The sequence below is a fragment of the Pantherophis guttatus genome, chromosome 18, assembly GCF_059756535.1.
Source record: "Pantherophis guttatus breed Tessera chromosome 18, ASM5975653v1, whole genome shotgun sequence".
Classification (NCBI taxonomy): Eukaryota; Metazoa; Chordata; class Lepidosauria; order Squamata; family Colubridae; genus Pantherophis; species Pantherophis guttatus.
In genome coordinates, this window is record NC_142080.1 from 8884716 (window position 1) to 8911513 (window position 26798).

General features: G+C 48.3%; 1 protein-coding gene across 38 annotated transcripts in view; it reads left to right on the forward strand.

The window, feature by feature from the left end:
• NRXN2 (neurexin 2) overlaps positions 1–26798 on the forward strand; it is a 493176-nt gene that overhangs the window by 106550 nt on the left and 359828 nt on the right. For 28 of the 38 annotated variants that reach the window (XM_087880976.1, XM_087880996.1, XM_087880977.1 and 25 more), the window contains exon 4: positions 13608–13637. The exons of the other annotated variants lie outside the window; for them this stretch is intronic. In XM_087880976.1, the coding sequence (XP_087737102.1) occupies positions 13608–13637 (30 nt within the window). The remainder of the gene's footprint in view (positions 1–13607; positions 13638–26798) is intronic. 38 annotated transcript variants of the gene reach the window in all.

Below are 26798 nucleotides of genomic sequence, written 5' to 3' on the forward strand. Positions count from 1 at the left end.
CGTTCTGTGCGCCTTTGGCGTTGAGTCATGCCGGCCACATGACCACGGAGACGTCTTCAGACAGCGCTGGCTCTTCGGCTTTGAAACGGAGATGAGCACCACCCCCTAGAGTCGGGAACAACTAGCACATGTGTATGAGGGGAACCTTTACCTTTACCTTTAGAAGCAACCTAGAACTAAGGAGAAATTTCCCGGCAATGAGAATAGTTAACCAGTGGGACGACTTTCCCCCAGAAGTGTTAGGTGACTGGATAGCCATTTGTCTGAAATTGTACAGGGTTTGCTGTGTGTGTAGGGGGTTGGATTAGAAGACCTCCAAGCTCCCTTCCAACTCTGGTATTCTGCTTTGTTTTGTTCTCCAGCCTGACTTATTCTGGACCGGGTCTTAAAAATCTTGCTAGTTTGGCTTTAGAGTTTGGAGAAGTTAAGGAGTGGAGGAAGTAAAACCAGGATTATTTGATGGTAATAATGAAGCAGTTTAGATGCACGGGCTTGACCTGAGAGGCAGATTCTGAAATGTTCACCCAGGAAGGCCTTGTCCTCTTTTTTCAGCTGTGTGTTTATTGGGTTTAATTTATGAATGTCCACACTTGGCTTTTAAGAAGTCTCTTTCATTAGGACATGCGCAGTGCCCCAGAAACAGGCATCTAGATTGCATTCACTTGCACTTAACCTGGTTTCTAACATACGGGTAATCCTTGTCTGACGATGACAATTGGGACTGGACCTTATGTTGCTAAGTGAGGCAGTTTGTTAAGTGAATAATCACACGACCATGCTCAATTTTACAATCTTTTTGCCACAATTGTTGTTACTTCTTTATCAAATTTATATGGCAGCCATCTCACTCTGCGGTGTGAACCAGTGGTGAAATTCAATTTTTTTTACTACGGGTTCTGTGGGCGTGGCGTGGCGGGCATGGCGTGGTGGGGTTGGCAGGGGAAGGATACTGCAAAATCCCCATTCCCTGCCCACTCTTGGGGGAAGGATACTGCAAAATCGTCATTCCCACCCCACTCTTGGGGGAAGGATACTGCAAAATCCCCATTCCCTGCCCACTCTTGGGGGAAGGATACTGCAAAATCCCCATTCCCACACCACTCTGGGGCCAGCTAGAGATGGTATTTGCTGGTTCTCCGAATACTCAAAATTTCCGCTACCGGTTCTCCAGAACCTGTCAGCACCTACTGGATTTCACCCCTGGTATGAACCCATTAAGTTAATCATGCTGTCATTAGGCAAATCTGACTTCCCCATTGACTTTGCTTGTTGGAAGCAGGGTGGATAAAAATCTATGATTTTTAAAAAATATATATTAAAAAATCAGATTATTTTTTAAATCCGATTTTTTTAATTTTTATCAAATTTTTCTTAATCAAATGCTTTTGGAGTAAAAATCTATCTAAAGATAGTTTTCTATTCAAGATACATTCATAATTTAGTTTATTCGGCATGAAACGGCGATTCATTATGTCGCATGAGGCTGTATATTCTGCAATATTGGGGCTGTCAGTGAGTCAAGAATGGGTCATAGGAGAAGCAGCTGCGGGACAGAGATGACAGTTGCTCTTTAAAAATTATGATTTCAATCGAGTTAATTTAAATCAAGCCTTTTTACTAGTGATTTAAATCATGGCGCAGTGGTTAGAGTGCGGTACTGCAGGCTACTTCTGCTGACTGCTGGCTGTCTGCAATTTGGCATTTTGAATCTCACCAGGCTCAAGGTTGACTCAGCCTTCCGTCCTTCCGAAGTGGGTAAAATGAGGACCCAGATTTTTAGGGGCAAGAGGCTGACTCTGTAAACCGCTTAGAGAGGGCTGTGAAGCACTGTGAAGCAGTATATAAGACTAAGTGCTATTGCTGTTGCTATTTAAATCGGCTTGATTTAAATCAAATACATCCTGGTTGGAAGCCCCCGGGATGATTGCAGATGACGATCATATGACTCCAGGATTACGTGACTGTGGGGGGTGGGCAATAAATGGTTGTGTGAGGACTGGTTGTCAGGCATTAGTTTCATCACTGTTGTAATTTTGAACGCTCATTAAACAAATAGTCGTAACTGGAGGACTACTTGTAACCAAATTTCTGGCCTTCCCATTGAACCGTAAGATGTTCCCATTGAACTGTAAGATAACCCAATGGTCTGAATTCACACAGTGTATTTTGTCCTCCAAAACCTCTTCCAAAGTGCACCCTGATCAGAGCAGTGATGGCGAACTTTTTCGGCACTGAGTACCCAAACTGGGACACGTGTGCGCGCCGCAGCCCCGGAAACCCGAAGACCAGCTGGCCAGTGTGCACACCGAGCAGCTGGTCCTCAGGTTTCCAGTGCGTGCATGCACGCCGGCCAGCTGGTCTTCGGGTTTCCGGGGTTCCAGCACACACGAAGATCAGCTGGCTGGTGCGCATGCCGGAAACCTGAAGAGCAGCTGGCCAGTGTGCATGCCGAGCAGCTGGTCCTCGGGTTTCCGGTGCACATATGGATGCCAGCCAGCTCGTCTTTGAGGTTCTGGGGTTCCGGCATGCGCAAAGATCAGGTGGCCGGTGCGCATGCCGGAAACCCGAAGAGCAGCTGGCCAGTGTGCATGCCGACCAGCTGATCCTCGGGTTTACGGTGCGCGCATGCACGCCGGCCAGCTAGTCTTCGGGGTTCCGGGGCTCCTGCACGCACGAAGATCAGCTGGCCGGTGCGCATGCCGGAAACCAGAAGAGCAGCTGGCCGGTGTGCATGCCAACCAGCTGGTCCTCGGGTTTCTGGTGTGCGCATGCACGCTGGCCAGCTAGTCTTTGGGTTTCTGGGGCTCCTGCACGCGCGAAGATCAGCTGGCCGGTGCGCATGCCGGAAACCAGAAGAGCAGCTGGCTGGTGTGCATGCCAACCAGCTGGTCCTCGGGTTTCTGGTGTGCGCATGCATGCTGGCCAGCTAGTCTTTGGGTTTCTGGGGCTCCTGCACGTGCGAAGATCAGCTGGCCGGTGCGCATGCCGGAAACCCAAAGAGCAGGTGGCCAGTGTGCAAGCTGACCAGCTGGTCCTCGGGTTTCCGGTACGTGCATGCATGTCGGCCAGCTGGTCTTTGGGTTTCCGGGGCTCCTGCACGTGTGAAGATCAGCTGGCTGGCGCACATATCGGAAACCTGAAGAGCAGCTGGCCGGTGTGCAAGCTGACCAGCTGGTCCTCGGGTTTCCGGTGCGCGCATGCACGCCGGCCAGCTAGTCTTTGGGTTTCTGGGGCTCCTGCACACGCGAAGATCAGTTGGCTGGCGCACATACCAGAAACCCGAAGAGCAGCTGGCGAATAGGTTTGCCATCACGGGACAGGAGCATCTGGTGTGTGAATCTGTTTGCTGGGTCTCCGTTTGGCTTGGCGGGACTATTGTGTGAACGCCGCCACCGAGGAAATTGTCATGATATATGTATTCGGAGGCCTTGGTATTAATTATTTGTGGACTCCTTAAACACAGCACGTAGCATGAGTTAGTACGTTGCTTGAACGGAGCGCATTAATTAATTTCAGCCTTTTCAGCAAGCCTTTTTTTTTAATGTTTGTATGTCGGTTTAAGTCGGTGTGTATGTCGTATCACGTAATTGTTTGTATTCTGCCTGGATCGACCAGCCGTTCCATCAACTTTTCTGTCACCGTTTTGAGCTTGATTGACAATCGGAAAGCCACGCAGGATGCAAATAAATGAGTTTGGGGGACGGGGGGTTGCAGTAGGCAGGGCTGATTATGTGGGGTCTGGACGCCCCTCAGATTGTCCAGTTGTGCTTTAAGGGCAAAAGGGAAAAACGTGAATGTGATTTTTTCAGGGATGATGGAGAAATCTAGAACCAGGAATCTTTAGCTCATTTATTTCTCTTTAAAATCCTCAGACAAGACTTCAGGGTTGGCTCAGCCTTCCATCCTTCCGAGGTCAGTGAAATGAGGACCCAGATTGTTGGGGTCAAGAGGCTGACTTTGTAAACCCCTTAGAGAGGACTGAAAAAGCACTGTGAAGCGGTATATAAGTCTAACGGCTATTGCTATTGCTACAATTCAGTGGTGAAATCCATTTTTTTTTACTACTGGTTCAGTGGGCGTGGCTTGGTGGGCATGGCAGGAGAAGGATACTGCAAAATCCCCATTCCCTCCCCATTCCAGAGGAACGATACTGCAAAATCCCATTCCCACTCCACTCCAGGGGAAGGATACTGCAAAATCCACATTCCCACCCCACTCCAGGGGAAGGATACTGCAAAATCCCCATTCCCTCCCCACTCCAGAGGAAGGATATTGCAAAACCTCCATTCCCACCCCACTCTGGGGCCAGCCAGAGGTGACATTTGCCGGTTCTCCGAACTACTCAAAATTTCCACTACCGGTTCTCCAGAACCTGTCAGAACCTGCTGGATTTCACCTCTGCTACAATTCCAACTTCACCTGGACCTCTGTTTCCCTTGCCATCCTTCGAGAGGTTTTGCAACAAACCAAACGATGTAAGATGCTTGAATTTAGATTCCTGCAGAGATCTGTGGCATCAGGGTAGGATGGCGACTTGGTAACCTAAACCAGGTTGAAGTTATCACGGCATTGGAAAAAAAGTCACCAAACAAACTGTCCTCACCGTTATGACATTGCTGTGTCCCTGTGGTTACATAATCAAAATTTGGGCAATTAGCAATTGCTATTTAGTTATGATGGTTGTAGCACCCAGGATCACGCGATCGCCTTTTGTGACCTTCGCGGGGGGCTTCCGACACGGAAGGAAGTCAGATTCATTGAATGACCACAGCAACAAACAAAAAAACAAGTCATAAAATCAGCTGCAACTCACTTAATGAACACTGTCGGAAGTTCCAGTCCCAATTGTGGTCATAAGTTGAGGACTGCCTGTCACTGTTTCAGACGGCAGACTTGGGGAAGTGGGGCCTTCATCGCCTATAGGTGCCACAGAATATATTACAGTAGTAGTACTGTCGGACTGCTTCCGACAGTAGTCCTCGACTTACAACAGTTCATTTAGGGACCATTCAAAATGATAACGTCACTAGAAAAAGTGACTTAAGACCATTTTTCATGCTTACGACCTTTGCAGCATCCCCACCATCATGTGATTACAATTCAGAGGTCTGGCAATCTGTTCCTACTTATGACCGTTGCCATGTCCTTTTTTGCAATTTTCCAGCCAGCAAAATCAATGGGGAAGCCAGGTTCACTTAACATTGCATGACTGGTTGGGGAATTCTGGGAGTTGAAGTCCACCCATCTTCAAGTGGCCAAGATGAGAAACACTGCCCTAAACAATCCCTTTCCATACGGTCCCTCCCCCCTAATCTCTCTATATAAAAGCGAAAACCACTCGTGCCGTAATCACGAAATCTCCAGAACCGTAAAGCCCACAAATTTGAAATTTGCCACGTATGTTCCTCTTGGCTTCTTAAGTGCTTACTAAGAAAGGATTTTTCAAAATGACCATCAGAGCATTAGTATTACCTATATTATGATTAACACCCTCTGATGCTAAGGAGTTCTACTCCCCCTCCCCACCTGAAAAGAAATCTGTTCCAAATGCCAAACACAAGCAGAGGAGAGGAGTTTCAGTTTCAGCAGCAAGCAGGGGATAGGATAGGGGAGGCTTCTGTGGGGCAAGCCTGAGGGAGAGAAGGGGCTGGAAAGCCTGAGGGAGAGAAGGGGAGAGGATAGGCGGAGAGAAGGGGAGAAGAGTGGCTTCTGTGGGGCCAGCCTGAAGGAGAGAAGGGGATAGGAGAGGATCTATGGGGCCAGCCTGAGGGAGAGAAGGGGAGAGGAGATGTTTCTGTGGGGCAAGGCTGAGGGAGAGAAGGGGAGAGGAGAGGCCGATCGTAACTACTCATTACTTTTCAAGCTGTGTCGATTTATCAAGCCCCATCACATAATTTCGTAGCGGAGCACGGGTATCCAGCTAGTTCCAAATAAATGTAAAATGTAAACTTCTGATCTCTATTAGGCTCGGTGCAGAAATAATCCCTGCTTGTTTATGGAGCATCTCCTCCTTTAGCTTCATCCTGGGAATGTTCTTTTCTGGCCCTGAACTTCAGCCAAGTCTTTATTGTGAAAATTGAGGGCGGCTGGAGGCGTTCAGAGCAGACACTCTGCATTTCCCTGCGCCTGCCCGTCTCAAGTGCTGATCTAAACGATTACGGCGCGCCTGGAGCAACACTGCGGCTGGTCCCCCTCTTCCCTTTGTGCGCACAGAACAATTGGAACGGAAGGCTGGTGAATTTTCAGCGGCGGGAATGCAAAACTGGTGGTAGTCCTCGACTTATGACCACCACGGTGCCCAGCCTTTAGGTCGTTAAGCGAGACATTTGTGAAACAGATTTTGCCCCATTTTTACATCCTTTCTCACCACGGTTGTTAAGTGATTCACTGCAGTTGATAAGTTAATGACATGGCTGTTAAGTGAAACTGGCTTCCCGATTGATTTTGCTGGGGTCAGAAGTCGCAAAAGGGGACATGGCAATGGTCATAAGTAGGAACAGATTGCCAGGCATCTGAATTTTGATCACATGATCGTGGGGATGCTGCAAAAGTCCTAAGTGTGAAAAATGGTCGCAAGTCACTTTTTCTAGTGAAGTTTTATTAACTTTGAACGGTCCCTAAATGAACTGTTGTAAGTCGAGGACTACCTGTACCGTCATATATTCTGCGGCACCTACAGGTGATGAAGGCCACTTTCCCAAGTCTGCCGTCTGAAACAGTTACACGCAGTCCTCAACTTATGACCACAATTGGGACCGGAACTTCCGATGCTAAATGAAGTGTTCATTAAGTGAGTCGCAACTGGCTCCTCATTTTACCAATCTAGGAAGGACGGAAGGCTGAGTCAACCTTGAGTAGTGAGAATCGAACTGCTGGCAGTTGGCAAAATTAACCTGCAACACTGCGTTCTAGCCACTACTCCACCACAGAAGAAGGAAGGGAAGGAAGGGCAAAAGCAATAGGACTTAGACTTATATCCCGCTTCACGGTGCTTTTCAGCCCTCTCTAAGCAGTTTGCAGACTCAGCCTCTTGCCCCCAACAATCGGGATCCTCATTTTACCAACCTTGGAAGGACTGAGTCAACCTGGAGCCAGGCAGGATCGAACTCCTGGCAGTCAGTAGAGTGCCTAAGGTGGGACTAGAATTCACTGTCTCCTGGTGATTGGCCCAAAGTCACCCAGTCAGCTTTCATGCTTCAGGCGGGACTAGAACTCTCAATCTCCTGGTGATTGGTCCAAAGTCACCCAGCCGGCTTTCTTGCCTAAGGCGGGACTAGAATTCACTGTCTCCTGGTGATTGGCCCAAAGTCACCCAGTCAGCTTTCATGCTTAAGGCGGGACTAGAACTCTCAATCTCCTGGTGATTGGCCCAAAGTCACCCAGCCGGCTTTCTTGCCTAAAGCGGGACTAGAATTCACTGTCTCCTGGTGATTGGCCCAAAGTCACCCAGTCGGCTTTCATGCTTAAGGCGGGACTAGAACTCACTATCTCCTGGTGATTGGCCCAAAGTCACCCAGCCGGCTTTCATGCTTAAGGCGGGACTAGAACTCACTGTATCCTGGTGATTGGCCCAAAGTCACCCAGCCAGCTTTCATCCCTAAGGCGGGACTAGAACTCACTGTCTCCTGCTTTCTAGCCAGCACCTTCACCATGACACCAAATCCCCCCCCCCCTTTGAGCCCAAAATAGCCATTCCATTAGCAAAATGTGCTGCTTTGAGCATTCTTGGGAAGGGTCAGAGCTTACACTCTCTCCAAAATCCATAAACCAGTTTCTTCCAGAAAATGTTTGACTCCTACTGCCAATACTCAGTGAGGCTGTGCTGAATGGGGATGCTGGACATTGTGATACACACCTACAGGGCACACAATGCAAGAGAAAATGGCTACAGAAAGTGATGTGCTCATGTATAATCTGTCGATTCAGTGGATGGAATTCGATCCGTTTTAACCTTGGATTTTCATTTCGTTTGTGGTTCAGTGTATTGTGTGAATGGATTTCAAGTCACAGTCGGGTCAAGCAGGCTATGCCAATGGCCAAATAATAATAATAATAATGTCGGTACAAGCCAGTTTTTATTGTTTTCTTACATATTAGGGCTTCGCTTTGAGAAATATGAAAGACTATTTTTGAACATATATACAAAGGGAGATTTTCTCCTTGGTGCAATTTTTTCCTCGCTCCCCGAATCACTGCCAGCTCCCTAAATAACTGGTTTTAGAAATTGAAACACATCCAAGGCAATATTGTCAGCCTCAGAAGAATGGCTAAAGTCTGTGCGTGTGTGTGTGAGAGAGGGAGAGGGATGGAGAGAGAGGGAGGGAGAGAGGGAGGGAGAAGGAGAGAAAGAGAAAGAGAGGGAGAGAGAGACGGAAGGAGAGAGAGAAAAAGAGAGAGGGAGAGAGAGAGGGAGAAAGAGGGAGAGAGAGATGGAGGGAGAGAGGGAAGGAGAGAGGGAGAGGGAGAGAGATGGAGAGAGGGAAGAGAGAGAGGGAGAGGAGGAGAGGGATGGAGAGAGGGAAGGAGAGAGAGAGAGGGAGAGAGATGGAGGGAGAGAGGGAAGAGAGAGGGAGGAGGGGAGGGAGGGAGAGAGAGAAAAAGGGAGAGAGATGGAGGGAGAGAGGGAGAGGAGGAGAGGGAGGAAGAGAGAAGGGGAGGGAGGGAGGGAGGGAGGGAGAGAGAGAGAGAGAGAGAGAGAGAGAGAGAGCGCCAGACACTGGATTTGCAATTTCAACATTTTACCCATTGGAGGACTTTGTGTGATGAAGAGTGAAGGACAGGTGAGCGCAGCTCTTTGGTGCCGTGTCTGATAGATTGATTGCTTCTGGAACGGTTGTGCTCTCGTTGTGTGTGAGTAAGAGCGAGCGGGAGAACGAGAGCCCCCTTTCGCTTCCATCAAATCGGGCGCTCACGTTGGAAACGGCTGCCACAATGCAGCCACCGAAGCAGATTCGGGGTGATAAATGGGGGGGGAGGGGGCGACACTCGGCATGGCAGTGCCATTACAAGTTGGATGCAGCATCCTTTGACTGGGCAGTTGGGGGGGGGGAGAGGTGATCGGGGATCCCTACCCCTTTCTTGCAAAATCGTTCTGCCCAGCAGAACGAGCTTTCGCAGGAAGGCCCCCCCCCAAAACCCCTGAGAAAAGGGGTAGCCATTTTGTGAGTGTGACCGAGTCTGTCCTCATCGTCTTCCTAAAAAGTTTGGTGACTTTGGTTGAAGGGGGCTGTCCTTTTCTCAGAGGCAGAGCTGAGGTGGGAGAAACGAAGATCGAAGGCCGTATGTCCAGCCTGGGTAGATTTAAGCGATATGGACTTCAACTCCCAGAATTCCCCAGCCAGCGTGCTTAAAGCTGTCCAGATTGAAAAGTACAGTAATCCTCAATTTACAACCACAACCAAACTCATGTCGCTAAGTGAGAAATGTGTTAAGTGAAACAAACTCATTTAGAGCGATGCGCAGAACCCGATTCGTGTAAGGCACACTGGTTGGTTATTCTGCTTGGGATATTATTTTTTATCGGGTTATTTTTTTCAAAGTCATCTATTCTTAGGATTACTCACTTACCTTCCCCCAGTTAATTGCCTGGAGCCCCTTTTGCTTACTCACCACGGATGGCCAGTAACAAGCCTGGGGAAAAAACATTCTTGATTTTTCAATGCCTAGTTATTTTTGTATTATATCTGCATTTTTACCCACTGTGGACCTCAGGCAGTAAAATAGCAGGTCATAGACCAGGGATGGATGTGGGGCATGGACTGATCATTAATCTGGAAGAAGTGATGTGGAATAATAATAATAATAATAAAAAACCCTCTGCATTGTGTACAAAGAGGGAAATGTGAACTCACTTGGACACCTGCAGTGTTTTCGGGAATGTGCACCTTCCATCAGAAACAGCTTCGTCCGGTGGTTTTTATTTATTTTTTCGGGCAGTTTCTACAGCCGCCCACTCACTTTCTGTGGCTCCAGGCAGCTTACAAAAAAAAAAAAAAGAATAAGCCCCAAAAGAATTGTTCTGAGTTGCTTTTCCTTTTCTCTCTTTCTCTTTTCCTTTCCCCCCCCTTTTTTTAGGTAGGTGACATGATTAGAAGTTAGATAGGAAAGAAAGAAAGGAAGGAAGGAAGGAAGGAAGGAAGGAAGGAAGGAAGGAAGGAAGGAAGAAAAAGACTCTTAATAAAGGGTGATATGATTAAAAGCTAGAGAAAGTGATAGAAATAAGAGAAGGGGGAATGTTAGTGCATATATTTTTTTATCATAAAATGAAACTAATAAGAGAAAACGTGGAATAATTGAACAATGATAGACTATAACAGTGATGGCTAACCTTTTTGCCATCGTGTGCCGGGATGGGGGGGCAAGGCGAGGTTTGTGCGCACGCGTGCCCACGCCCATAATTCTATGTGCCCCGTTCCTGGCACGCGATGGCCCAGTAGGTCCGTTTTTCTTTCTCACCTGGCTCCAGATCCTCTCTATACATTTGGGGAGTTGGAAAACGGGCTGTTTCGGGCCTCCGAAGGGCCTCCGAGAGGGTGGGGAAGGCTGTTTTCGCCCTCCCCAGATGCATAGAGAGGATCTGGAGCCTGGTGAGAAAGAAAAAGGGGCCTTCCGCACCCCCCCATCCAGGCCCTCCGGAGGCAGGAAACAGCTTGTTTCCCTACTTCTGCTGGACCCAGAAGGGCTGAAAATGCGTGCGCCGGAGCTGGGCTGGAGTGCCAGGCGACATGGCTCCGCATGCCGCCTGTGGCACGCGTGCCATAGGTTCACCATCACGGAACTATAACTTACCGTGTTTTCCCGAAAATAAGACCCTGTCTTATATTTTTTTGAACCCTGAAATAAGTGCTTGGCCTTATTTTCGGGGATGTCTTATTATTTTGGGGCGCATGGAGCAAGACGGGGATCCTCTTACAATCTTACCTGATTTCCAGCTCTGATTTCCTAACCAGAGGAAATGGCGGGGATCAGCTGCGCATACAGTTAAAATTTTTCAGGGAGGGCTTATTTTCGGGGGGAGGCTTATTTTAGCACATGCGCTCAAAAGCCCGATTGGGCTTATTATCAGGGGAATCTCATTTTCTCAAACTCAACCACTAGGTATACGCCTCACACTTGAAAGACGAGCTGCGTGTCAATTGGACAAACGAATAAGACAGGTAGTCCTCGGCTTACGACCACAATTGAGCCCCCGATTTTTTTTGTTGCTAAGCGAGACATTTGTTAAGTGAGCTTTGCTCCGTGTTACAAGCTGGTTGTTAAGTGAATCGCTGCAGTTGTTAAGTGAGTCACATGGTTGTTAAGTGAATCTGGCTTCCCCATGGACTTGGCTTGTCAGAAGGTCGCAAAAGAGGATCGCGTGGCCCCGGGACGCTGCGACCGTCATAAATATGAATCAGTTGCCAAGCAGCCGAATGTAAATCACACGCCATGTTGCAATGGTTGTAAGTGTGAAAAACGGCCCTAAGTCCCTTCTTTCAGTCCTGTTGTTAGTTTGAACGGTCACTAAATGAACTGTTGCAAGTCGAGGCCTACCTGTATCCTATCAGTGAGTTCTAGAATGGAGAGATTTTGCTTTTTTTCAGCCCCTCTTTCTCTCCGACTCTTTTTCTTGGAGGACTAAATAGGCAGCCTTACTTGTAGCAGAAACCACTTGAATGGGGTTGATTTAAATCCGGGTCTCTTTGGGGGTTACGTTTAAATCCTTGGAGGTTAATTGACCGGGTCAGTTGATCCTTTTTAATGAGTTCCTGAAACACATAAATCCTGCTCGATGAGGTCGGTGTATTGTGGGAACCGGCTAACCAGATTTGGTGAAGCCGTAACCCCTCCAAGCAGTGATGGGATTCAGCCGGTTCGCACCACTTCGGGAGAACCGGTTGTTAACTTTCTGAGCAGTTTGGTGAACTGGTTGTTGGAAGAAATCATTAGGGCAGCGAACCGGTTGTTAAATTATTTGAATCCCACCACTGCCTCCAAGCAACCTACGAATCTTTTAAAGTTTGGGTTAGTTTCTTTTCTGGCTTAATTTGTGGAAAGCCAGCCTGTTTAAGCTAGTTTCTGGTTTAATAAAGTGAGCGAACTGGTCACGTGCGTTGTCCGAACACAGCTTCTGTCTCAGTGGCCAAGACGCTGAGCTTGTCGATCAGAAAGGTCGGCGGTTCGAATCCCTTCAGTACAGGCCTCCTGCGTGATCAGGGGGTTGGACTAGATGACCTCCGAGGTCCCTTCGGGCTCTATCGCTGCGACTCCCCATGGCTTTGTTCCTGCACCCTTCCATCCAAGGTTCCCAATACTGCCGCCGCTGCTAGATGTTGTATTGTTGCCTTGCCGTCTACAAAGTGGTTTTGGTATGGTATTCACGGAGAAATCCTCTGAATTGAAAAAAGGCGGCTCTGATTTTGGTTTTGGGGGGGAAATGATGATCCTCCTGTTGTTCCTAGGCCCGCTTAGGGTGGAGCTGCAGGGTTGTGTCTCCCTCGCCACCACACTGACTGAGCCCTTCCAAAAGTTTTAACAGGGCAAGGGGCTCCCCCCCCCCACCGCCCCACCCGGGGGAAAGGGTGAAATCTAAAATTTGTTACTACCGGTTCTGTGGGCGTGGCTTGGTGGGGAGTGACGGTGGGCGTGGCCAACTTTCTTTTTTTTTTTAACTTTTAAAAGCATTTTTTCTACAACCTTAAGAGGTTGGAGAAAAAAAATGCTTTCAGAAGCCTCTGACGATCAGGCAACACAGCTGGGATCGCCAGAGGCTTTTAAAGGCATTTTTTTTTTCTACAACCTTTTCGGCCGAAGAGGTTGTAGAAAAAATGCTTTTAAAAGCCTCCGACGATCCCAGCTGAGCCGCGCGATCATCAGAGGCTTTTTTTTTTACTCTTAAAAGCATTTTTTCGGCCGAAGAGGTTGTAGAAAAAATGCTTTTAAAATTAAAAAAAAAAAAAAAGCCTCTGATGATTGCGCGGCTCAGCTGGGCATGGGGGGGGGCAGGGATTTTTGCTACCGGTTCTCCGAACCACCCGCCTCCATCGCTACCGGATCGGGCGATCCGGTCTGAACCGGGAGCATTTCACCCCTGCCTGGGAGGGGCTCCACTAACCATTTTCCTTCCCAGAATCACTCCCGCTGCGTCTCTTGTCGTCTGCAAACACGACATACTGTCCTGTTAAGGCTGCTTGGTTTTTCTTTTTTGCTTTCAAGCTTTGTTTATCACCCCGAAAAAAAAAAGCATTTTTCTCACCAGGCGATACAGCATCTGCCTTAAATGCTTTTTTTTTTAAAGCATATAATCCCCCCCAAAAGAAACCAAACTTTTATTGTTTTCCTCCCTCCCGCCCCCCTTCCCCACGTTCCTTCTTGTTACTGCTTGGTTCTATTTTGGCTCTGTCCGGGATTTTTAAGTTTTTCCTCCTTTTCCTTTTCTGTTTGTTTCGGCATCCGGCCCTCAATCCCCTTCCCTTCTCTGTCTGCTGGGGGTCTGGATGCCTGTCACAAGTTAAAAAAATGCTTTTAAATTGTGGCAAAGAGGGGAAGAAAAAACCCTCCCTTTTTCCGTGCGTTTTTATGACTCGTCTTTTTTCTTTCTTTCTTTTTTTCTTTCCTTCCCTTTCAAGGTCCAGCACATCTGACACTAAACAGCCAAGGTATGGTTTTAAGTTTCTTTCCAGCAAAATGAGTTTTTGCTTTTTGTTAATTTTCTCTTTCTCCAGTTTTCCTGGTCATTTCTCTCTCTCTCTCTCTCTCTCTCTGCGTGTGTTTTTCTCCCTCGCTTTTCCTCCCTTTCCAGCTGCTTTCTCTCTCTCTCTCTCTCCGATTTCTCTCTTCACATCTGCTTGAATCATTTCATCACCGCAACCGGGTTCTGACGTTTTCCTAGGTTTCCGCTCTTCTGCCGCTGCATTATCTATTTTCTTTCGAAGGGAGATACGTGTGTGTGTTTTTTATATGTTGGAGGGAAAGAATCGGCATGTTTCTCTGGGGCGGGGCGGGTGGAGGGCCTTGATACAGCCTTGCAGAATGGGATGGATTGTGGTGGGGGGTTGGGGTGTCTGCTGGTTACCATAGGACAGGATTTCTCAACCGTGGCAACTTTAAGATGTGTGGACTTCAATTCCCAGAATTCCCTAGCCAGCTATGTGGATTTCAGTTCCCAGAATTCCCTGGATAGCCACGTGGACTTCAATTCCCAGAATTCCCCGGATAACTACATGGACTTCAATTCCCAGAATTCCTTGGCTAGCCATGTGGACTTTAATTCCTAGAATTCCTTGGCTAGCCAGCTATGTGGACTCCAATTCCCAGAATTCCCCAGCTAGCCATGTGGACTTTAATTCCTAGAATTCCCTAGCCAGCTATGAGGACTTCAATTCCCAGAATTCCCTGGCTAGCCAAGTATGTGGACTTCAATTCCCAGAATTCCCCAGCCAGCTATGAGGACTTCAATTCCCAGAATTCCCCAGCCAGCTATGAGGACTTCAATTCCCAGAATTCCCTGGCTAGCCAAGTATGTGGACTTCAATTCCCAGAATTCCCCAGCCAGCTATGTGGACTGCAATTCCCAGAATTCCCTAGCCAGCCATGTGGACTTCAATTCCCAGAATTCCCCATCTAGTCATGTGGACTTCAGTTCCCAGCATAGCGGGCTGGGGAATTCTGGGAGTTGAAGTCCACACATCTTAAAGTTGCCAGGATTGAGAAATGCCTTAGGGCCGTGATGGCAAACCTATGGCACGTGTGCCACAGATGGCACATGGAGCCATATCTGTGGGCACGCGAGTGTTGCCCTAGTTCAGCTCCAGCTGATTTCTGGGCCCACCAGAAGTCAGGAAACGGGTTGTTTCCGGCCTCTGGAGGGCCTCCGGGGTGGTGGGGAAGGCCATTTTCGCCCTCCCCAGGCTCCCAGAAGCCTCTGGAGCCTGGGGAGGGCGAAAAACGGACTTACCGGGCCCACCGGGCCATCGCGTGCCAAAAGCGGAGTGAGCGCAGGGGGGCACGCGCGCATAAGCGGGGGGATGGAGCGTGCATTGAATTATGGGTGTGGGCACTCACGCATACAACTCCCCTGCGTTCCCCCCGCTTTTGGCACGCAATGGCAAAAAGGTTAGCCATCCCTGCCTTAGGGCATTTATAAGACTTGTGCAATTGGTCTTTTTTGGGTGGGTGGTATATCCCGGACGGGACTCAAGCCGGTGGCCCAGACAGGCTTGGTTCATTCAGGCAGGGAGAAGTCCTAATTTAGGGGTTCCCTTTGCATCCACAATAGGACAGACCAGCCTTTCTCTGCAGCCAAAAAATGGGTAGCTTTCCACCCACACCCCGCAATCATTATTTCCAACAGCCACTAAAGGGTTTAAGAAGCAGCGAAATCTTGATTCCCATAAAATTAGGCCGAATGAATCCCCTCCTAGCTATTTGGATGATTCATTATTTGGAGATCTTTTTAACAAGAGTTTTGAAAGCCCCAACAAACCTTTGCATTTACTTTGCTTGTGTTGCCCACCACAGCGGGAAATTTGTATCCCGGGGCATCTCACAGTTTGCTGTGAAAGTCCAGTGGAACCCAGTGGAAAATCCAGTTTTGTTTTTTTTTATAAAAGCTCAGGAAAGGGTCAGAGAGAGAATTGGGGTATACGTGAGTGGGGTGTCTGGGCTTTCCCACCAAATTAACATTAATATATATATATTTTCGACACCTCAGGCCACCTCATGCTCCCCACTTATCTTTCATTCCTGTTTTGGAGACGATGCCAAGTTGATGCTTTCCTTAAATCCTCTTCAAAGGGAGGAGGAAGCTAATAATCCCACAAATGCCATTTTAGCAAACTGTTTTTGGGCTTCGTGTGTGCATAAGTGAATAGCGGAAGAGAAAAAAAAACGAGCATATTACCTTTCCCTTCGAATTGGCCGCTGTTGTCAAAATCGTGGCAGCGTGGAATAACGTAAGCCCGGCAAACCTTTGGCAATGCTGCCCATATTCCACATCCTGCATCACTTTTAAGGAGTAGGCAGAGAGCTAACTATAGCATCCAGTTGGCAGGGCAAAATCCAGAAGCAGGACACACCGTACCCACAAATTTAGCCACTTAAGAAGGACTGGCAGGTGTGAACGGGATGGTACTGAAAACCATCCAGTTCTTCTAGAAATGAGTCCTTGACTTATGACCACAACTGAGCCCAAAATTCCTCGCGGCTAAGCGAAACCTTTATTAAGCGCATTTTGCCCCCGTTTTATGACTTTTCTTGCCACCATTGTTAAGCGAATCCCTGCAGCAGTTAAGTTAGTAATATCAGCCGTTAAAGTGAATCTGGCTTCTCCCATTGACTTTGCTTTGTTGGAAGGTCGCAAAAAAGGGACCATGTGACCCCCCCCAGGACACTGCAGCCGTCATAAATACGAGGCAGCCATCATAAATACGAGGCAGCATTGGGGGGAGAGCTGCAATGGTGGTTAAGTGAAAAATGGTCCTAACTCACTTTTTTTCAGTGCCGTTGTAACTTTGAATGGTCACTAAATGAATTGTTGTAAGTCAAGGACTACTTGTACAAGGCCCACATGGCCACTAATGGCTTCCTGGTCTCATATTTCTAACAGCTTGGCATCACCCAGACACATCGATGTTGCCAAAGATCGCATTGGAGAAGGCACTCTAAAATAATTTATTTATTGACAAGATTGCCGCACGGCCCAATCATATGACAGAAGAACTACGCAAACCAGCAATCTCTCACAATATACCTAAGAATACAGGAAGTCCTTGACTTACAACCACAATTAGGGCCAGAACTTCCTTTGCTAAGCAAGGTTGGTTGTTAAGTGAGACACATCTGATTTTTGTCATTTTTTTTTAACCACGTTTGTGATGCAAACCAACTGCCGTTGTTAAGTGAGTTTTCCAAAGCACCAGAAGGCAGGACAAGAAACAGTGGATGGAAACTAATCAAGGAGACCTGAAATTAAGGAGAAACTTCCTGACAGGAAGAACCATTAGCCAGCGGAACAGCTTGCCACCAGAAGTTGTGGGAGCTCCAACGCTGAAGACTTTAAAGAAGAGATTGGACAGCTGTTAGTCTGGGATCTCCTGCTTAATTAGGGGGCTGGACTAGAAGATCTCCAAGGTTCCTTCCACCTCTCTTATTCGGTTAATTAACCAGTGGAACAGCTTGCCACCAGAAATTATGGGAGCTCCAACATTGGAGGTTTTGAAGAAGAGATTGGACAGTCGTTTGTCTGAAATAGTACAGTCTCCTGCTCGAGCAGGGGGTTGGATTAGAAGACCTCCAAGATCCTTTCAAAACCCTATGTTTGTAGGAATAATATGGCCATTTAAGTAAATCCAGCTTCCTTTGTTGACTTCACTTGGAAAGTCACAAATGGCGGATGGCACATGACCTCGGGATGCAGCAACCGTCATAAATACCACCTGTTTGCACGTAAATTTTCATCCCATGACCACGGGGATGCTGCAGCCGTCCTAAGTGTGAGGACCGGTCGTAAGTCAGCTTTTGCCGACTTCTCCGAATTACTCGAAATTCCCGTTACCGGTTCTTCAGAACCTGCTGGATTTCACCTCTGGGATAATTGCAAGAAAATTCAGTGGGACCTAATAGACCGGGGGCGGGGGGGGGAGGGGAAGCAGGGTACAGAAAACAGTGGCAAAATGAATGTAAAATGAGGACTACCTTCATCCAATTAGAATCACACTTTTCCCCCTAGCTGGGCTTTAAAACGAAGAGATTACCTGAAAGTCAGGAATGAGCGCATCTCCAAGAATATATTCCCCAGGGCCCCGTAATTCACAAGGGACTAGGACCTTAATCAATGGCCTCCTTTGATTATCGAACAGTTGAATTATATGAGGCGGGGGGGGGGGCTAACGTTGCCCCACCCTGGAGGGTTTCAGAGGCAATAGGCCTGTGATGACGAACCTATGGCACGCGTGCCAGAGGTGGCACGCAGAGCCCTCTCTGTGGGCACGCACACTGTCACCAGCTGATCTTATGGTTTCCGGCACGCCAGCCAGCTGGTCTTCGTGGGCACAAGAGCACCAGAAAATGGCCTGAAAACAGCCCGAAAAATGGCTAAAAAACAGGCCGTTTTTCGGGCCATTTTCAGGCCATTTTTTGGGGCGTTTTCAGGCTGTTTTTGGGGTGTTTTCAGGCCGTTTTTTGGGCCATTTTCAGGTCAGAGCCTTCTGGCAATAACAGCAATAGCAATAGCACTTAGACTTATATACTGCTTCGTAGTGCTTTCCAGCCCTCTCTAAGCGGTTTACAGAGTCAGTGGTAGGTAGGTAGGTAGGTAGGTAGGAAGGAAGGAAGGAAGGAAGGAAGGAAGGAATAGCAATAGCACTTAGACTTATATACCACTTCACAATGCTTTCTAGCCCTCTCTAAGCGGTTTACAGAGTCAGTGTAGATAGGTAGGTAGGTAGGTAGGTAGGAAGGAAGGAATGAATAGCAATAGCACTTAGACTTATATACCACTTCACAATGCTTTCTAGCCCTCTCTAAGCGGTTTAGGGAGTCAGTGTAGGTAGGTAGGTAGGTAGGTAGGTAGGTAGGTAGGTAGGTAGGAAGGAAGGAAGGAAGGAAGGAAGGAAGGAAGGAAGGAAGGAAGGAAGGAAGGAAGGAATAGCAATAGCACTTAGACTTATATACCACTTCACAATGCTTTCTAGCCCTCTCTAAGCGGTTTACAGAGTCAGTGTAGATAGGTAGGTAGGTAGGTAGGTAGGTAGGTAGGAAGGAAGGAAGGAAGGAAGGAAGGAAGGAAGGAAGGAAGGAATAACAATAGTACTTAAACTTATATACTGCTTCGTAGTGCTTTCCAGCCCTCTAAGCAGTTTACAGAGTCAGTGTAGGTAGGTAGGTAGGTAGGTAGGTAGGTAGGTAGGTAGGTAGGTAGGTAGGAAGGAAGGAAGGAAGGAAGGAAGGAAGGAAGGAAGGAAGGAAGGAAGGAAGGAAGGAAGGAAGGAAGGAAAATAGCAATAGCACTTAGACTTATATACCACTTTGCAGTGTTTTACAGCCCCCTCTGAGCGGTTTACAGAGTCAGCCTCTTGCCCCCAACAATCTGGGTCCTCATTTTACCAACCTCGGAAGGACAGAAGGTTGAGTCAACCTTGAGCCTGGTGAGATTTGAATGGTCAAATTGCAGGCAGCCGGCAGGCAGCAGAAGTAGCCTTCAGGACTGCACTTTCACCACTGCGGCACTGAGGCTCAACAATGCAATAGTTATAGGTTGCGTGGCCATCCTAAGGTAGTCCTTGATTTACAACCATTTGTTTAGTGACCGATGTTACAACCGCACTGAAAAAAGTGACTTACAACCGTGTCTCACACTTACAACATCCCCGTGGTCACATGATCAAAATTCAGAGGCTTGGCAACTGACTCATACTTATGACGGTTGCAGTATCCCAGGGTCACGGGATCCCCCTTTGCGACCTTCTGACGAGCAAAGTCAGCGGGGAAGCCAGATTCACTTAACAACCGTGTGACTAGCTTAACAACGGCTGTGATTCGCTTAACAACAACTGGGGCAAGAAAGGTTGCAAAATGGGACAAAGCTCACTTAACAGCTGCCTCGCTCAGCAACAGAAATGTGGGGGGGCTCCATTGTGGTCGTAAGTCGAGGACTACTTGTACTTATACCCGTTGTGGCTTCTGGGTTTGTCTCCAAGAGCAGGCCCATTTACAGGAGGTTACAGTAGCCCAGTCGCAAGGCGATAAGAACATATAAAAACCTTCTCACCTGAGTTTTGTATCAAGCCCAGAGGTGGGTTTCAGCAGGTTCTGACTAGTTCTGGAGAACCAGTAGTGGAAATTTTGAGTAGTTCAGAGAACCGGTAGTAAAAATTCTGACTGACCCTGTCCCAATCTATTCTCTGCCTCCCGAGGCCCAGCTGATTGGGAGGAAATGGGGATTTTGCAGTATCCTTCCCCTGGAGTGGGGAGGGAATGGAGATTTTACAGTATCCTTCCCCTGCCACGCCCACCGAGCCACACCCACAGAACCGGTAGTAAAAATTCTGACTGGCTCCGCCCCCATCTATTCTCTGCCTCCCGAGGCCCAGCTGATTGGGAGGAAATGGGGATTTTGCAGTATCCTTCCCCTGGAGTGGGGAGGGAATGGAGATTTTACAGTATCCTTCCCCTGCCACGCCCACCGAGCCACACCCACAGAACCGGTAGTAAAAATTCTGACTGGCTCCGCCCCCATCTATTCTCTGCCTCCCGAGGCCCAGCTGATTGGGAGGAAATGGGGATTTTGTAGCATCCCTCCCCTGGAGTGGGGTGGGAATGGAGATTTTACAGCATCCTTCCCCTGCCATGCCCACCAAGCCACTCCCATCAAGCCACGCCCACAGAGCTGGTAGTAAACTTTTTTGAAACCCACCACTGACCAAGCCTAACTGTGCCATTTATATCAGGATGGGTTAAGTAAGTTTTTGTTTTAAAAAGAAAAGCGATTTCAAGAATTCAAGACTTCTCCTTAAAATAGAATCCTTTAGGGAATTGGTGGGTGAGAAAAGTACTCGGAACACATCACAGTTGGGTGGGTTCAACCCACTGGCCTACAGGAAGATGAGCCCAGCAAGGAAATAATTGTAGCTTTTAAGGGAAGATCAGCTGAGCAGAACGGGGTGGAGTCGGGTGGGAGGTGGGCATTCTGAGCACCAGCTTAGGAAAAAATCCGCCTGGCTTGCCCCTTCATTTGTACCGCTGTGCAGGGCAGACCATAAACCTGTAGTTACCCTTGCAGAGGTGGGACAAGTCACAACTTGCAGGCAGGGGTTCCCTCCCAGCCCCATTTTTCTGTACCCTGCCTCCCCCCACCCACCCCCATCTATTAGGTCCCACTGAATTTTTTTTGCAATTATCCCAGGGGTGAAATCCAGCAGGTTCTGACAGGTTCTGGAGAACCAGTAGTGGGAATATTAAGCAGTTCAGAACAGTGGTGAAATCCAATTTTTTTACTACCGGGTCTGTGGGTGTGGCTTGGTGGGCATGGCAGGGGAAGGCTACTGCAAAATCCCCATTCCCTCCCCGCTCCTGGGGGAAGGATATTGCAAAATCTCCATTCCCACCCCACTCCTAGGGGAAGGATATTACAAACTCCCCATTCCCTCCCCACTCCTGGGGGAAGGATACTGCAAAATCCCCATTCCCTCCCCACTCCTGGGGGAAGGATATTGCAAAATCCCCGTTCCCTCCCCACTCCTGGGGGAAGGATACTGCAAAATCCCCATTTCCTCCCCACTCCTGGGGGAAGGATACTGCAAAATCCCCATTCCCTCCCCACTCCTGGGGGAAGGATATTGCAAAATCCCCATTCCCTCCCCACTCCTGGGGGAAGGATACTGCAAAATCCCCATTCCCTCCCCACTCCTGGGGGAAGGATATTGCAAAGTCAGAACCTGCTGAAACCCACCTCTGGTTGTGGCCAATGTGAGGTTAGTCCTTAGTTGTGCAGGAAAAAGGGGTCTCGCTTACTGAATCACGTTCGTGCAAGCACCAGTAGGTGGCAATGAACCCCAATATATTTATTCTACATCACCTAAAAAGAGGCTAAAAGAGGACACTCTCTCACACACACATGAGTTTATTTATCTGTGTGTGTGTGTAAGAAAGAGAGAGAGAAAGAATGTGCGTGTGTAGGCACGCACTTTTAAAGCTTCCAACTGCGCTTCAGGTTTGATGTACAGTCCCAGAAGGATGCGGTTAATTGCTTAAAACAATGAAATATTTATTAGGGTGACTGAGAAACAGCGATCGGAGTCCTAAAAGCAAAAGGTTCCCGCGTTCTGCCTTCCTACTTCAACGCAACTCAGGAAGGCCGAGGCTGAAGTGTTGGGGTTTTTAGAGTTAGGTCCAATGTTGGGATTCAGCCGGTTCGCACCACTTCGGGAGAACCGGTTGTTAACTTTCGGAGCAGTTTGGCCAACTGGTTTTTGGAACAAATCATTAGGGCAGAGAACCGTTCGTTAAATTACTTAAATCCCACCACTGGTTAGGTCGGTGTTGAGCAAATGGCTCGACGGGATGAATTCTGCTTCCCAATTATGGTCGTAAACCAAGGACTGACATGACTACGTCACCCTCTCGGTAGCTTTTTCCTCTGAATGCTTTTTCTTCTGTGATACTAAGCGGAAATCTGTTCGCCATGGTGTTTGTTTGTTTGTTTATTTTCCAAGTCTGGCTTTTAAAGGGCTTGTTCGCACATTATGCTTAATCACTTTGAAATACCTAGTTAACCTTGTTAGCTGGGGGGGTTTTCTTCCCCCTGTTACACCAGCTCAGCCTCCTGGGTGTGTTTAGAATTCAGTATATAGCAGGAAGCCAGGCGATAGGCAAATCCAGTTACAAGGTTAAGCATCATCTGCCAAGACTGGTAGTCCTGTATTGAAGTTCGCTTAGTGACTGTTTGGAAGTTACAACAGCTCTGAAAAAAATGACTTATGGGCAGGGGTGAAATCCAGCAGGTTCTGACAGGTTCTGGAGAACTGGTAGCGGAAATTTTAAGCAGTTCGGCGAACCGGCAAATACCACCTCTGTCTGACCTCAGAGTGGGGTGGAAATGGGGATTTTCCAGGATCCTTCCCTCTGGAGTGGGGTGGGAATGGAAATTTTGCAGTATCCTTCCCCCTGTAGTGGGGTGGGAATGGAGATTTTACAGTATCCTTCCCCTGGAGGGGGGTGGGAATGGAGATTTTGCAGTATCCTTCCCCCTGTAGTGGGGTGGGAATGGAGATTTTGCAGTATCCTTCCCCTGGAGTGGGGTGGGAATGGAGATTTTGCAATATCCTTCCCCCTGTAGTGGGTTGGGAATGGAGATTTTACAGTATCCTTCCCCTGGAGTGGGGTGGGAATGGAGATTTTGCAATATCCTTCCCCCTGTAGTGGGGTGGGAATGGAGATTTTGCAGTATCTTTCCCCTGGAGTGGGGAGGGAATGGAGATTTTGCAGTATCCTTCCCCTGCCATGCCCACCAAGCCACGCCCACTGAACCAGTAGTAAAAAAAAATGGATTTCACCGCTGCTTATGGGCCACACTTGGAAAACGGTCCCGAGTCATTTTTTTTCAGTGCCATTTTTAACTTCGAATGTTCGCTTAAGCGAACCGCTTTAAGTCAAGGACTACCTGTAATTGTGCCTGTGTGTATGGACTCTGTAACGGCGTTGACCAACCTTAGAACTTTTAAGATGCATGGACTTCCTCTCCCAGAGGCCGAGTAATACAGATATATGGCATGAATGCAACCAGGTATTTTAAAGATCAATATAGTTATGTTTTTGTGGACAACAGATTCTTCCTTACAAGGTGGATGGGAATCTGGGAGTCTTTGATCCGGCTGTGGGTGTTCTCAGAAAGTGGACATAAAATGGAAACCTTGGGGGATAGAAAGAGTGCAGAGAAGAGCAACAAAGAGGATGAGGGGACTGGAGGCTAAAACATATGAAGAACAGTTCCTGGAACTGGGTATGTCTAGTTTAATGAAAAGAAGGACTAGGGGAGTCATGAGAGCAGTCTTCCGATATCTCAGGGGCTGCCCCAAAGAAGAGGGAGTCAAGCTATTCTCCAAAGCACCTGAGGGCAGGACAAGAAGCAACAGATGGAAGCCACTCAAAGAGAGAAGCAACCTGGAACTAAGGAGAAATTTCCTGACAGTTAGAACAATTGATCAGTGGAAAAGCTTGCCACTAGATGCTCCACACTGGAAGAGATTGGATAACCATTTGTCTGAAATGGTATAGGGCAGTGATGGCGAACCTTTTTGCCATCGCATGCCAAAAGCAGGGGGAGCACGGAGGGGGAGGAGTTGCGCATGTGCCCACACCCATAATTCAATGCACCCTGCCCTGCCCCCCCCGCCCCCCGTGCATGTGCGCATGATCCCCCTGCACTCCCCCCACTTTTGGCACGCAATGGAACGGTGGGCCAGTTTTTTGCCCTCCCCAGGCTCCAGAGGCTTTCCTGGGGAGGGCGAAAACGGCTTTCCCCACCCCCCGGAGGCCTTCTGGAGGCTGGAAACGGCCCGTTTCCCGACTTCTGGTGGGACCAGAAGGCCCGTTTTTCACTCTGCCCAGGCTCCAGAGCCTTTCTAGGAACCTGGGGAGGGCGAAAGCGGCCTTCCCAACCCCCCGGAGGCTGGAAACAGCATGTTTCCCGACTTCCAGTGGGCCCGGAAGGTCCGAAAATCAGCTGGCACGCACCGGAGCTGAACTAGGGCAACGCTCACGTGCCCACTGATATGAGGTGGCACGTGTGCCATAGGTTCGCCATCACGGTTATAGGGTTTCCTGCCTGAGCAGGGGGTTGGGCTAGAAGACCTCCAAGGACCCTTCCAACTTTGTTATTCTATTCTATCGTAGAATCAATTACAGGTAGCCCTCGACTTCCAGCCATTCGTTTAGTGACCTTCCAAAGTTACAACAGCACTGAAAAAAAAGCTGACTTCTAACCAGTTCCTTGCAAGTACAACCATTTGCTGGATCCCCCACATTCTGGGTGCTGGGCAACTAGCCTGTGCTGGTAGTCCTTGACTTAACAATAGTTTGCTTACAAAATTACTACGGCATAGAAAAATGTGGACTTATGACCGTTTTTCACAATAAAGACCTTTGGGGCATCCCCGTGGTCATGTGATCAAAACTCAGTCTCTTGACCACTGGCTCCTATTTACGACCGCTGCAGTGCCCCATGTCACTGGGATCCCCTTTTGCAACCTTCTGACAAGCTAAATCAACGGTGGAAGTCAGATTCACTTAAACACCGGGTTACTAACTTACCAACTGCAATGATTCACTTAATGACTGCAGCCAAGAAGGTCAGAAACAGGGCAAAACTCCCTTTACAAAAGTCTCACTTAACAACTGAAACGTTGGGCTCCATGGTGGACGTAAGTCGAGGACTATTTGTATTTATGGTGGTTACGGCATCCCCAGCCAGTTTCCAACAAGCCAAGTTAACGGGGGAAAGACAGATTCGCTTAATCATGGCGTAATTTACTTAACAACAGCAGTGATTCGCTTAATAACCGTGGCAAAAATGTCATTCAATGAGGCCCAATTCACTTAAGAAACTGCCTTGCTTAGCAATGGAAAGTCTGGTTTCAATTCTGGTTATAAGTCAAGGACCTGTTTAGCAATGTATGTCTGTCATTTTCTTTGGCTCCCCCTCCTGGAGCAGGTTGCTTACTACACCTCTTCATCCTTTGCAGAGGGAGCATCCTTCCTTAAGTTAGTACCTTGGCCCATCATTCTTACTTCCAGAGAAAGTTTCTGGTCTCCGTGTGGATATGATTGATAACAAACACGTGGCAGAAAGCCGACACTTCGCTTTGAAACAAACCAACTCTCCATTTCATAGAATCATAGAGAGGGTTGGAAAGGGACCTTAAGCGGTCATCTAGTCTAACCCCCCGGCCCAGTGTGAGAATCTGCTAAAGTTTACACCTACAGCCATTTAACGTCTGCTTAAACACTTGGGCAGTCTGATTCATTGCAAAAACAGCTTCTACAGCTAAAAAACATCTTCCTGTAAAGCGTAATTTTATCTAAGTATAGAATGTCAGGTTGGAGCAAAACCTTGGAGATCATCTAGTCCCGTGATGGTGAACCTACGGCATGCATGCCACAGGTGGCACACGGAGCCATAACTGTGGGCATGCAAGCGTTGCCTTAGCTCAGCTCCAGCGCACCAGCCAGCTGATTTTCGGGCCTTCCGGAAGTCAGGAAACAGGCTGTTTCTGGGCTCCAAAGGGCTTCTGGGGGGTGGGGAAGGCTGTTTTTGCCCTCCCCAGGCTCCAAGAAAGCCTCTGGACCCTGGGGAGGGCGAAAAATGGACCTATTAGGCCCACTGTGCCATTGCGTGCCAAAAGCAGGGGGAGCGCGGATGGGTGCGTGTGTATGCGCGGGGGGCCGAGGCACATTGAATTATGGGTGTGGGCACATGCATGACCCTCCCCCCGCGCTACTCCCGCTTTTGGCACGCGACGGCAAAAAGGTTCGCCATCACTGATCTAGTTTAACCTCTGCCGGCCCAGTGCAGGGATCTTATACAGGTAGTCCTCAACCTTACGACCACAATTGAGCCCAACATTTATGTTGCTAAGTAAGAAATGTGTTAAAAAAAATGTGTGGCCCCATTTTACAACATGTCCTGCCACGTTATGTTAAGCGCTGCAGTTGTTAAATGAGTAAGTGAATCTGGCATCCCTGTTTGTAAACGGTTTATCCCCTGATGCTCGGGATACGGCAACCATCATAAATGTGAGTCGGTGGTCAAACATCCAAACGTAAATCACGTGACCGTGGGGGTGGGGGTGTTGCAACGGTCGTAATTGTGGACACGGGTCTTTTTTTTCTAGGGCCGTTGTAACTTTGAATGGTCACTAAACATTGACTATTGTAAATGGAGGATAACCTGTACAATACTATACTTTGGTTTTGCTTATTAGAGGATTTGTATTCTCATGTTGGCCTTTCTCCCTATGCCCAGGGAGGGGAGGGGACCAGTGATGGGTTTCAATTTTTTTTTACTACCAGTTCTGTGGGTGTGGCTTGGTGGGCGTGGCAGGGGAAAGATACTGTAAAATCTCCATTCCCTCCCCAATCCAGGGGAAGGATCCTGCAAAATCCCCATTTCCTCCCCATCAGCTGGGACTTGGGAGGCAGAGAAGAGATGATAGTCAGAATTTTTTTACTACCGGTTCTCCAAACTACTCAAAATTTCCGCTCCCGGTTCTCCAGAACTGGTCAGAACCTGTTGAAACCCACCTCTGGAGGGGAAACTCCCCCCC